The sequence below is a fragment of the Hyperolius riggenbachi genome, chromosome 6 (assembly GCF_040937935.1).
Source record: "Hyperolius riggenbachi isolate aHypRig1 chromosome 6, aHypRig1.pri, whole genome shotgun sequence".
Classification (NCBI taxonomy): Eukaryota; Metazoa; Chordata; class Amphibia; order Anura; family Hyperoliidae; genus Hyperolius; species Hyperolius riggenbachi.
Window position 1 is genome coordinate 221,483,615 of NC_090651.1, and position 12,453 is coordinate 221,496,067.

At 43.2% G+C, this 12,453-nt stretch overlaps 1 protein-coding gene across 4 annotated transcripts in view; it reads left to right on the forward strand.

Annotated features, from left to right (window-relative positions):
• The window catches only part of LOC137522654 (pancreatic secretory granule membrane major glycoprotein GP2-like), an 83,380-nt gene that overhangs the window by 36,368 nt on the left and 34,559 nt on the right, over positions 1-12,453 (forward strand). For all 4 annotated transcript variants that reach the window (XR_011022382.1, XR_011022384.1, XR_011022383.1 and 1 more), the window contains exon 5: positions 4,757-4,911. Coding sequence is in view for 1 of the 4 variants with exons in the window: in XM_068242726.1 (XP_068098827.1) it covers positions 4,757-4,911 (155 nt within the window). In the remaining 3 variants the exon portion in view is untranslated. The remainder of the gene's footprint in view (positions 1-4,756; positions 4,912-12,453) is intronic.

Below are 12,453 nucleotides of genomic sequence, written 5' to 3' on the forward strand. Positions count from 1 at the left end.
GGAGTGTTGGGTCTTGCGTCTCTCAACTTTCTCTTCACAATATCCCACAGATTCTCTATGGGATTCAGGTCAGGAGAGTTGGCAGGCCAATTGAGCACAGTAATAGTATGGCCAGTAAAACATTCACCAGTGGTTTTGGCACTGTGAGCAGGTGCCAGGTCGTGCTGAAAAATGAAATCTTCATCTCTTTTGTTTTTCTTAATAGTATACCGTAACCCCAAAGCAGCAAACATAGTCAACTATGACCATTAAATAATAAATGCAGCAACAGTTACCCCAGACACCAGAAAATAAACGCAATGTGGGCAACATGTCAGCACAAAATAAACGCAATTGGGGCAACATGTCAGCACAAAATAAACACAATGTGGGCAACAGTTCAGCACAAAATAAACGCAATGTGGGCAACATGTCAGCACAAAATAAACGCAATGGGGGCAACATGTCAGCACAAAATAAACGCAATGTGGGCAACATGTCAGCACAAAATAAATGCAATGGGGACAACATTTCAGCACAAAATAAACGCATTGTGGGCAACATTTCAGCACAAAATAAACGCATTGCGGGCAACATTTCAGCACAAAATAAACGCATTGTGGGCAACATTTCGGCACAACATAAACACATTGCGGGCAACATTTCAGCACAAAATAAACACATTGCGGGCAACATGTCAGCACAAAATAAACGCATTGCAGGCAACCTGTCAGCACAAAATAAACGCATAGTGGGCAACATTTCAGCACAAAATAAACGAAATGGGGGCAACATTTCAGCACAAAATAAACGCAATGTGGGCAATATGTCAGCACAAAATAAACGCATTGTGGGCAACATTTCAGCACAAAATAAACGCATTGTGGGCAACATTTCAGCACAAAATAAACACATTGCGGGCAACATTTCAGCACAAAATAAACGCATTGCGGGCAACATGCCAGCACAAAATAAACGCATCGCGGGCAACATTTCAGCACAAAACAAACGCATTGCGGGCAACCTGTCAGCACAAAATAAACGCATTGTGGGCAACATTTCAGCACAAAATAAACGCATTGTGGGCAACATTTCAGCACAAAATAAACGCATTGTGGGCAACATTTCAGCACAAAATAAACGCATTGTGGGCAACATGTCAGCACAAAATAAACGCATTGCGGGCAACATGTCAGTGCAAAATGAACGCATTGCGGGCAACATGTCAGCACAAAATAAACGCATTGCGGGCAACATGCCAGCACAAAATAAACGCATTGCGGGCAACATTTCAGCACAAAATAAACGCATTGCGGGCAACATGTCAGTGCAAAATAAACGCATTGCGGGCAACATGTCAGCACAAAATAAACGCATTGCGGGCAACATGCCAGCACAAAATAAATGCATTGTGGGCAACCTGTCAGCACAAAATAAACGCATTGCGGGCAACATTTTAGCACAAAATAAACGCAATGGGGCAACATTTCAGCACAAAATAAACGCATTGTGGGCAACATGTCAGCACAAAATAAACGCAATGGGGGCAACATGTCAGCACAAAATAAACGCATTGCGGGCAACATGTCAGCACAAAATAAACCCTTTGCGGGCAACATTTCAGCACAAAATAAACACATTGCGGGCAACATTTCAGCACAAAATAAACACATTGCGGGCAACATGTCAGCACAAAATAAAGGCATTGCAGGCAACATGTCAGCACAAAATAAACGCAATTGGGGCAACATGTCAGCACAAAATAAACGCATTGTGGGCAACAGTTCAGCACAAAATAAAGCAATGTGGGCAACATTTCAGCACAAAATAAACGCAATAGGGGCAACATGTCAGCACAAAATAAACGTAATGTGGGCAACATGTCAGCACAAAATAAACGCATTGTGAGCAACATTTCAGCACAAAATAAACACACTGTGGGCAACATTTCAGCACAAAATAAACGCATTGCGGGCAACATGTCAGCACAAAATAAACGCATTGCAGGCAACATTTCAGCACAAAATAAACGCATTGCGGGCAACCTGTCAGCACAAAATAAACAAATTATGGGCAACGTTTCAGCACAAAATAAATGCATTGCGGGCAACATTTCAGCACAAAACAAACACAATGGGGGCAACATGTCAGCACAAAATAAACGCAATGTGGGCAACATGTCAGCACAAAATAAACGCAATGGGGGCAACATTTCAGCACAAAATAAACGCACTGTGGGCAACATTTCAGCACAAAATAAACGCATTGCGGGCAACATGTCAGCACAAAATAAACGCAATGTGGGCAACATGTCAGCACAAAATAAACGCAATGTGGGCAACATGTCAGCACAAAATAAACGCAATGGGGGCAACATTTCAGCACAAAATAAATGCATTGTGGGCAACCTGTCAGCACAAAATAAACGCATTGCGGGTAACATTTCAGCACAAAATAAACGCAATGGGGCAACATTTCAGCACAAAATAAACGCATTGTGGGCAACATGTCAGCACAAAATAAACGCAATGGGGGCAACATTTCAGCACTAAATAAACGCATTATGGGCAACATTTCAGCACAAAATAAACGCAATGGGGGCAACATTTCAGCACAAAATAAATGCAATGGGAGCAACATGTCAGCACAAAATAAACGCAATGTGGGCAACATGTCAGCACAAAATTAATGCATTGCGGGCAACCTGTCAGCGCAAAATAAATTCATTGTGGGCAACATTTCAGCACAAAATAAACGCATTGCGGGCAACATTTCAGCACAAAATAAATGCATTGTGGGCAACATTTCAGCACAAAATAAATGCACTGTGGGCAACATGTCAGCATAAAATAAAAGCATTGCGGGCAACATGTCAGCACAAAATAATGCATTGCGGGCAACATGTCAGCACAAAATAAATGCAATGTGAGCAACATGTCAGCACAAAATAAATGCATTGCGGGCAACATGTCAGCACAAAATAAAAGCATTGCGGGCAACATGTCAGCACGAAATAAACGCATTGCAGGCAACATGTCAGCACAAAAAAAAACGCATTGCGGGCAACATGTCAGCACAAAATAAACGCATTACGGGCAACATTTCAGCACAAAATAAACGCATTGTGTGCAACATTTCAGCACAAAATAAACGCATTGTGGCCAACATGTCAGCACAAAATAAACGTATTGTGGGCAACACCTGGGAAAAAAAAGAATCTACTCACCTGACAGAAGGCTCCCCGGACGATCCTCCTGCAGTCTCCCGCGCTGACAGGCAGAGCAGGGCTATGGCAAGATGGCGCCCGAAGCCCTGTACTGGAGACACAAATAGTCTCCAGTACAGGGCTTCGGCAGCCATCTTCCCGTAGCCCTGCTCTGCCGGAAGAGGAAGCCTAAGGAGGCTGGAGCGGGGTTGTGGGCTATGAATTGGCTCAGCGTCTATTAGATGCTGCAGCCAGTTCATTCATTAAGCTGGCCAGAGTCCCGAGGCCGGGACGTCTTGCAGCTAAAAGCGGGACTTTCCCGGGACTTCATGCAGCCTGGGACAGCGGACCCACGAAGGCGGGACGCGTCCCAGGTAAAGCGGGACGTAAGGTCAGCGTACTTAAAGTGGACCCAAATTAAAAATACAAGATTTCAGAAATAAATCTATTTTCTAAATTATAATAATAAATAGCAGCCTTTTTTCAGTTGCATGATGACAAATATAAGATATTTTACATTTATTGTAGGAACCTCTCCCTTCCTTTCAAATTGCCGGACAAAATCCGGCAAACTGGTGGAGTAGGTGGTATCCGGCAATGGAGGAATTGCTAATGGCTGCCCCCAGTATAACCTTAGTTATTAAAAGAGAAGGCTGAAAAGCATGCACTGAAATGCTCATAGGTTTGAAGGGGTGTTTATTTATATTTGTATGTGTCAGAGTGGTGCAACTAAATATTTGTTATTAAAAAAAATGTTTGGTTTGGGTCCGCTTTAAAGCAGCATTACTCTGAGCTGTTTGAGTGGACCCGTGGTAGTCTAAATACTCTGGCAGAGTCACCCTGTTACAATATCAGCAACTCACCGGTTGGGCATGCTGGAACATGCTGGAGCATGTGAAACTGGAGACTTCAACTGCTTTGTCTCTGCATCTCTTCAGCAAAGCAGCGTACAGTTTTACTACAGTGCTCCCGGGAGCTGAAAATGCTGTTGGGATGGGCCAGTAACTATCAGCTCAAGGAGAGGGGAATCTTTTCCTGTATCAATATTCAGTAGCAATAATTTCTATTTTTATTTTTATACATTTTACAATAGTGGTCCTTTAAGTGCCAAGCTAAAGGTGTGTACTGTTTACAAAATGTCTAGGCATACAGTATTTGGTAAAATAACATTGTATGACAAGTGGTGTGAAAGACCCTTTCCCCTGTTTAGGGATGGTTGCTTGAGTTTGCCATAGATGTCATCTTTTACACCCTTTTCTGCCAAAATGTGCACCTTGCCATGCTCAAAGATGTGTTTTTTCTCCTTGAAATGTATCATGGCCAGTAGAGCTAGCCCTATATGTTGGGTTGCCAATGAAGTTTGCTTGGTACTTGTGCAACAAGGTACATCTGTAAATATCTTCAGGATCACATAGGTTTGTGTATCAATTACGTATTGTAGATTTATCTTTTTTTATGTTTTATCTTTAATTCTGCATAGCAAATAAGGCTAACTACCTATTCTCCCACTAAGTTTATATTTGTACATTTCTTGCCCTAATTCAGTCAGTGCTGCATTTTTTCTCTCCACAGATAAATGCAACTCATGTAACTTACTGGAACTCAATGTATATTTTTGCCAAGACAATTCCAATACAGACACGACCTGATGTTGTTGCGAGAGTTTCCTGCTCTTATCCTTTGAATATGTCTGTTCAGCTAAATATCGCCTTGCATCCAGTACTTGGGTAATCATCATCCTTATAGCTATTAGTATAGTGGAACTCCTACATTATCTTTGTGATTCATTTTGTAGATTGCACTCTGTTATACATTTGATTCATCAAGTTACATGTGTCATTGTAATCACCAATTCTGTATTTTGTACCAGTGTCCATATTTGATGTATCATTTTCTGCATCACATGATTCTGAGTGACCACAGCCATGTCTTTGGAAGCTGAGTGACCACAGATTGTCCCAAGAGTTTGAGTGACCCCGCCCGGCCATGTCACTTGAGGAGTGAGCACAGTTTTGTGACTGGGGGCTGAGTGCATCATGACACAGGAGACTTTGTGGCCATAGCTATACACAAAATACTATTTTTTTTTTTTTACCTCATCCATGTTATTGGAGGATGAGAAACCACAACCATTTTATAGGTTCCTAATGACACAGTCTTGTCACAGGAGGGTATGTGACCACAACAATGTCCCAAAAAAATGTTAAATGACCATAGCTATGTCTCTGGAGGTTTAATGACTGCACCTGTGTCACAAGAGGATGAGTGACCACAGGTCTATGGGGTACTGCACTATATTCCAACAGATGTAGCATCAATGATGCTACTGCTAGAGGGATTAGTGCAACTCATCATAAAGCAGGGTTAGATCAGGGCCTCCATCAGAAATTTTTGGGCCCCACACTGGGCAAACCTACTGGGCCCTCTTCACGCTCCTCTTCCCCCACATGGCAAAGCACAATCTTTAAAGGCCTGAACACACAAATGTCCGTGTGTCTACTTCACGCTCTCCCATGGCTGGGAGTGTTCTGCGTATGCTTTTTGTTAAGACTGTTACTGCGCTTGCACAGAATGCTCCCAGCTATGGGAGCACAATGGAGGAAGTGCAAGGCCCGTAACAGTGTATGTGCAGGGCCCTGCAACCCAGCTGGATTGTGCGCTCTTCTCAGGAGCTTTAACAGTCTGGACTGGAAGGGTATGGAGAAAGCTGACAGACTACAGGGGGCTGGAAGGGGGTAAGTAAAAGTACTTTTCTCCCATTCGTCTCAGGTTTACTTTAATCATTAACTGACTAAGGTAAATCCTGGATGAGCACCCTGGACCTCGTACCACATTTATGGGCAGCCAGAAGGACAGACACGGACAGACATAGGGCTTGATTCACAAGCAGTGCTAACCTACTTAGCACGTCTAAAGTCTTTAGACGCGCTAACCAGGGTGCTAAGTAGGTTAGCACCGGATTTCTCAATCAGATCACGCGCTAACTTTGCGCGCGCAAAGTTTTACGCGCGCTAAGTCCCATAGGCTTTAATGGGCACTTCGCGCGGAGCGCCCTGCATAAAGTTTTGCGCGCGTAAAGTTTTATGCGCGACAAGCTTGTTTAGACGTGCTAAGGGGGTTTTCACAGGCGTGCTAATAGTTAGCACCGCTTTGTAAATCAAGCCCATAGACTGAAGCTGGGGTCCATGTGTGGCACTGTTTGCCTGGGCCCCAGATTAACTCTGGCTCCATACAGTAGTCCTCCCTGTGATGCCCTGAAGGTGGCCTTGGGTGAGATCAATGACAATCCTCTCGGCTTTTGTACATGCTACTGTAAAGGTCCCTCAGGCATGCTCCTCTGTCCTTCTGTGCTCGGTGAACAGAGCAGCATAAAGAAGACCATGAGCTCAAGCAGGGAGAAGGAAGGAGGATATGTATGCACCCAGGGGGCAGCACCATCAATACTTGAGTACTCACCTGTTGAAAGTGCTCTGGCCAGAGGGATAGAACCGAGAGTTATAGTGTCACGCCATGACAATTGGAAAATGGCTGTATTCATCTTTCCAGTTCACTAGCCAGGGCAGATATTGTCTTTGTGGAGAAAAGACATACCCCACATATACTACCAGGATTTAAACAGGGTCATAGTGGTAAGTTTTCATACCTTTCCTCTTCCCATAAGTTTTTCAACAATGAGAATTACCATGATTTCCACACAGTTTACTCTCCAGAGCGAATAAAGACTTTCCTGGGAAAGAGAGCTTATATTATTTTTTTTTAATGAATTCATTTTGTATTTATATATTGCTGATATCTTCTACAGCACTTTACAGAGTATATATAGTCTTGTCCCTATCTGCCCCTCAGAGGGGCTCACAATCTAATCCCTATCACAGTGACATGTCACATATAGACCAAGGCACAATTTTTGGGGGGAAATTAATTAACATAACTGTTTACGTGTTACATGTATTTGGGATGTGTGAGGAAATGGAATTGCCTAAAAGAAACTCAGATACAAAACAGGGATCAAGAGCTGCAAAGCAAGAGTGCTATCCACTACCCTACCATGGCATCCTGTGCACATACATAAATGTTTACAGAGAGATAGAGATTTGTAGTAAGCTCAATACAGGGCTACAAGTGCAGGAGATGTTTATGTTTGAGACACTTTGTTTATATCTCCATTAACAAAACCTCTATATTTGAAGTGTGTTAGGTTTATGAGTCATGTAATTATTGTATAGGTTCTAGCATTTTACTATATGTTTAATGAGTAGGGTGTTGTAACAACCAAAAATAAAAATTGTCTAAAAATAGTACCCCAAATACATACAGTGGCGTGAAAAACTATTTGCCCCCTTCCTGATTTCTTATTCTTTTGCATGTTTGTCACACTTAAATGTTTCTGCTCATCAAACACCGTTCACTATTAGTCAAAGATAACATCATTGAACACAAAATGCAGTTTTAAATGATGGTTTTTATTATTTAGTGAGAAAAAAACCCTCAAAACCTACATGGCCCTGTGTGAAAAAGAAATTGCCCCCTGAACCTAATAACTGGTTGGGCCACCCTTAGCAGCAATAACTGCAATCAAGCGTTTGAGATAACTTGCAACGAGTTTTTACAGCGCTCTGGAGGACTTTTGGCCCACTCATCTTTGCAGAATTGTTGTAATTCAGCTTTATTTGAGGGTTTCCTAGCATGAACTGCCTTTTTAAGGTCATGCCACAACATCTCAATAGGATTCAGGTCAGGACTTTGACTAGGCCACTCCAAAGTCTTCACTTTGTTTTTCTTCAGCCATTCAGAGGTGGATTTGCTGGTGTGTTTTGGGTCATTGTCCTGCTGCAGCACCCAAGATCGCTTCAGCTTGAGTTGACGAACAGATGGCCGGACATTCTCCTTCAGGATTTTTTGGTTGACAGTAGAATTCATGGTTCCATCTATCACAGCAAGCCTTCCAGGTCCTAAAGCAGCAAAACAACCCCAGACCATCACACTACCACCACCATATTTTACTGTTGGTATGATGTTCTTTTACTGAAATGCTGTGTTACTTCTATGCCAGATGTAACGGGAAAGCACCTTCCAAAAAGTTCAACTTTTGTCTTATCGGTCCACAAGGTATTTTCCAAAAAGTCTTGGCAATCATTGAGATGGTTTTTTTTAGCAAAGTTGAGACGAGCCTTAATGTTCTTTTTTCTTAAAAGTGGTTTGCGCCTTGGATATCTGCCATGCAGGCCGTTTCTGCCCAGTCTCTTTCTTATGGTGGAGTCGTGAACACTGACCTTAATTGAGGCAAGTGAGGCCTGCATTTCTTTAGATGTTGTCTTGGGGTCTTTTGTGGCCTCTCGGATTAGTTTTCTCTGTGCTCTTGGGGTAATTTTGGTCGGCCGGCTACTCCTGGGAAGGTTCACCAATGTTCCATGTTTTTGCCATTTGTGGATAATGGCTCTCACTGTGGTTCGCTGGAGTCCCAAAGCTTTAGAAATGGCTTTATAACCTTTACCAGACTGATAGATCTCAATTACAGTACTTTTGTTCTCATTTGTTCCTGAAGTTCTTTGGATCTTGGCATGATGTCTAGCTTTTGAGGTGCTTTTGGTCTACTTCTCTGTGTCAGATAGCTCCTATTTAAGTGATTTCTTGATTGAAACAGGTGTGGCAGTAATCAGGCCTGGGGGTGACTACAGAAATTGAACTCAGGTGTGATAAACCACAGTTAAGTTATTTTTTAACAAGGGGGGCAATCACTTTTTCACACAGGGCCATGTAGATTTTGAGTTTTTTTTCTCACAAAAAAATAAAAATCATCATTTAAAGCTGCATTTTGTGTTCAATTATGTTATCTTTGACTAATAGTTAATGGTTTTTGATGAGCAGAAACATTTAAGTGTAACAAACATGCAAAAGAATAAGAAATCAGGAAGGGGGCAAATAGTTTTTCACGCCACTGTATGTAATCCTTTTTTCTGAAATAGGTCCCTATATGTCCCTTAATTTTTTTATTTTTTTACCTGGTCTGTGTGCTGAGCTGAGCAGTGCCAACAAAATTGTGAAAAGTTTTTTTTGTTTGTGTTTGTTTGTTTGTTTGTTTTTTTTAGCTTTAGTAACAAGCTTATCTCAAAATGCAAATAACAGAAACTTCCCATTTCAGATAAGATAAGGACACTTTGGTCAGAAGGTAATTTAATCCCTCTCTCTCTTCCAAGAGTTTACACAGTGATGCAAATCTGTTATCTATGTGATGTTTGCTGTGGGAGGGACAATAATCTGTAAAAGAAGCAGTAAATTAACAGTGAGCTGGGTTAAATAAAAGGAAAAAAAGGGGCATAAGTGATATCACTTTGGGCATCACAGAGAAACAGAATATTTTTTTCCTTTTGTATATCAGTGAACACTAAAAACAACAGGTTAGGTAATCTAAATAAATAATTTCTTATTGGATTATTTTTTTTCCAGTTAATATGGAGTTTCATCCCACTTTAAGGACTCGCTATTTTCCCAGACTGACTGTCCAGTTGATGGGTGATCCCCAAGTCCAGTTAAAAAGCCTTCACATTAGGGATAAATAGGCAGGTATTAGAACCTCTAACTAACCTAACCACCCCCTCACTGTGGAAGATATCAAATTTACACTCACCTAAACGATTATTAGGAACTCCATGCTAATACGGTGTTTGACCCTCTTTCACCTTCAGAACTGCCTTAATTCTACACAGCATTGATTCAACAAGGTGCTGAAAGCATTTTTTAGAAATGTTGGCCCATATTGATAGGATAGCATCTTGCAGTTGATGGAGATTTGTGGGATGCACATTCAGGGCACGTCATAAGAGCGCCGCACCAAAAATTGGGTGTGGTCATGAACCAGAATGTGGGTGTGGTCGCGGGTGGAGACAAGTTTACATGAACTTAGCAATGGTGGGCCATTAGATTAGGACAGTGGTGGCGAACCTTTTGGAGGTCGAGTGCCCAATCTGCAACCCAAAAGTCACTTTACTTTTGCAAAGTGCCAACAGCAATTTAAACTAAGTACAAACGTTTTAACTCATACATGAACATTATGGAAAATCCAAGTTGAAAATAAACTGTGAAGATAAACAATTTCATCCATCCGACTCCTGAAAAATGTATTCATTTTTTTTAGAACCTCCCAGTTTCATTTTCTGTTTTAAAAAGCTGAAAAAGTAGGTTTAATGCTATTGTCTCATATGATGATGATTCAGCTTTTTCCATAGTCTCGCAGTTAGCAATCATGTGACCCCCAACAAGACAAATTCAGCAATCATGAGGCCCTCCCCATCAAGACAAATTCAGCAATCATGAGGCCCCCAACATGACCAACTCAGCAATCATGAGGCCCCCAACAAGAAAAATTCAGCAATCATGAGGCCCCCAACAAGACAAATTCAGCAATCATGGGGCCCCCAACAAGACAAATTCAGCGATCTTGAGGCCCCCAAGAAATCATAAGGCCTCCAACAAGACAAATTCAGTAACCAGGAGGCCCCCAACAAGACAAATTCAGCAGTCATGAGGCACATAAATAGACAGCATTTCACATAAATAGGCAGAATGCCCCCTTAATATGGTAGACACCTCTCACCTGGCAGCAGTTCCCCAATATACACTCAATCTGACAGCAGTGGTTCCCCAAAAATAGGTAGCCCCAGGTCTATAGGTGTCCCCAGAATAGGTGGCCAGCAGTATAGATGTCCCCAGTATAGGTGGCCAGTGGTATAGATGTCCCCAGAACAGGTAGCCAGGGGTAGAGATGTCCCCAGAACAGGTAGCCAGGGGTAGAGAGATGTCCCAAGAACAGGTAGCCAGGGGTATATGTGCCCAGTATATGTAGGCAGGGGTATATGTGCCCAGTATATGTAGCCAGAGGTATATGTGCCCAGTTTGGGGCCCCTCACACATCAGGCCAGTTGTAATGTCTCAACTACGTAATGCATCTGTGCAGAGCGCTCCTGGATGTCTGTATAGCAAACTGCACAGTATCCGAGTCAGCCATCCTGACCTGGGAGGGGGTCAGGGCTTGGAACACAGTGTTTAGTTGCCATTCAGAGGCAACCACAGCCTAAATTCAAGCACAGACCACCTCCCAGCAGCATCATTGACATTTTACAAGATATTTATTTTTTATGATGTTCTCGCCTCGTATGTCCTTTTTAATGCCACGACCGTGATGTAGGGGAATGACCTGGGCCCCCTGGTGGCCCTGGGCCCCTCACTCTAGTGTCAGTTGTCCCCCCCCTGATGGCTGCCCTGACCCCAGTATATGTAGTCAGGGGTATATGTGCCCAGTATATGTAGCTAGGGGTATATGTGCCCAGTATATGTAGTCAGGGGTATATGTGCCCAGTATATGTAGGCAGGGGTATATGTCCCCAGTATATGCAGGCAGGGGTATAGATGACCCCAGTATATGTAGTCAGGGGTATAGATGACCCCAGTTTATGTAGTCAAGGGTATATGTCCAGACCAGAGCAGTGGCACCAGAACTTCCAGCGCTTGGAGCGAGACGGAGGTAAGTTCCGCCCGCTGCCAGCCGCTGCACAACACTTCGTTCCGGAGGGGAGAGCGAGGGAGAGCCCCAAGGTGAGGGAAGGGGGGGGGGAGACGTCCGCCCTTCCCCGCTGTGCACATAGCTCTTCCTCTTCTCTGTGCTGCTCCCCTCCTGCTGGCCGCACGGGCACGTGGCCAGGGGGGGCAGCGGGCGGCCAGGGTCGAGCAGACGCCCAAATTTGCCATATGTGCGGACGCCCATGCTCATTGTCATGTTCAAGAAACCAATTTGAAATGATTCGAGCTTTGTGACATGGTGCATTATCCTGCTGGAAATAGCCATCAGAGGATGGGTACATGGTGGTCATGATCAGAAACATTGCTCAGGTAGCCCGTGGCATTTAAACGATGCCCAATTGGCACTAAGAGGCCTTAAGTGTGCCAAGAAAACATCCCTCACACCATTACACCACCACCAGCCTGCACAGTGGTAACAATGCATGATGGATCCATGTTCTCATTCTGTTTACACCAAATTCTGACTCTATTGAGACTCGTCAAACCAGGCAACATTTTTCCATTCTTCAATTGTCCAATTTTGGTGAGCTTGTGCAAATTGTACCCTTTTTTTCCTTATTTGTAGTGGAGATGAGTGCTACCCGGTGGGGTCTTCTGCTATTGTAGCCCATCCGCCTCAAGGTTGTGTGTGTTGTGGCTTCACAAATGCTTTGCTGCATACCTCGGTTGCAACGAGTGGTTATTTCAGCCAA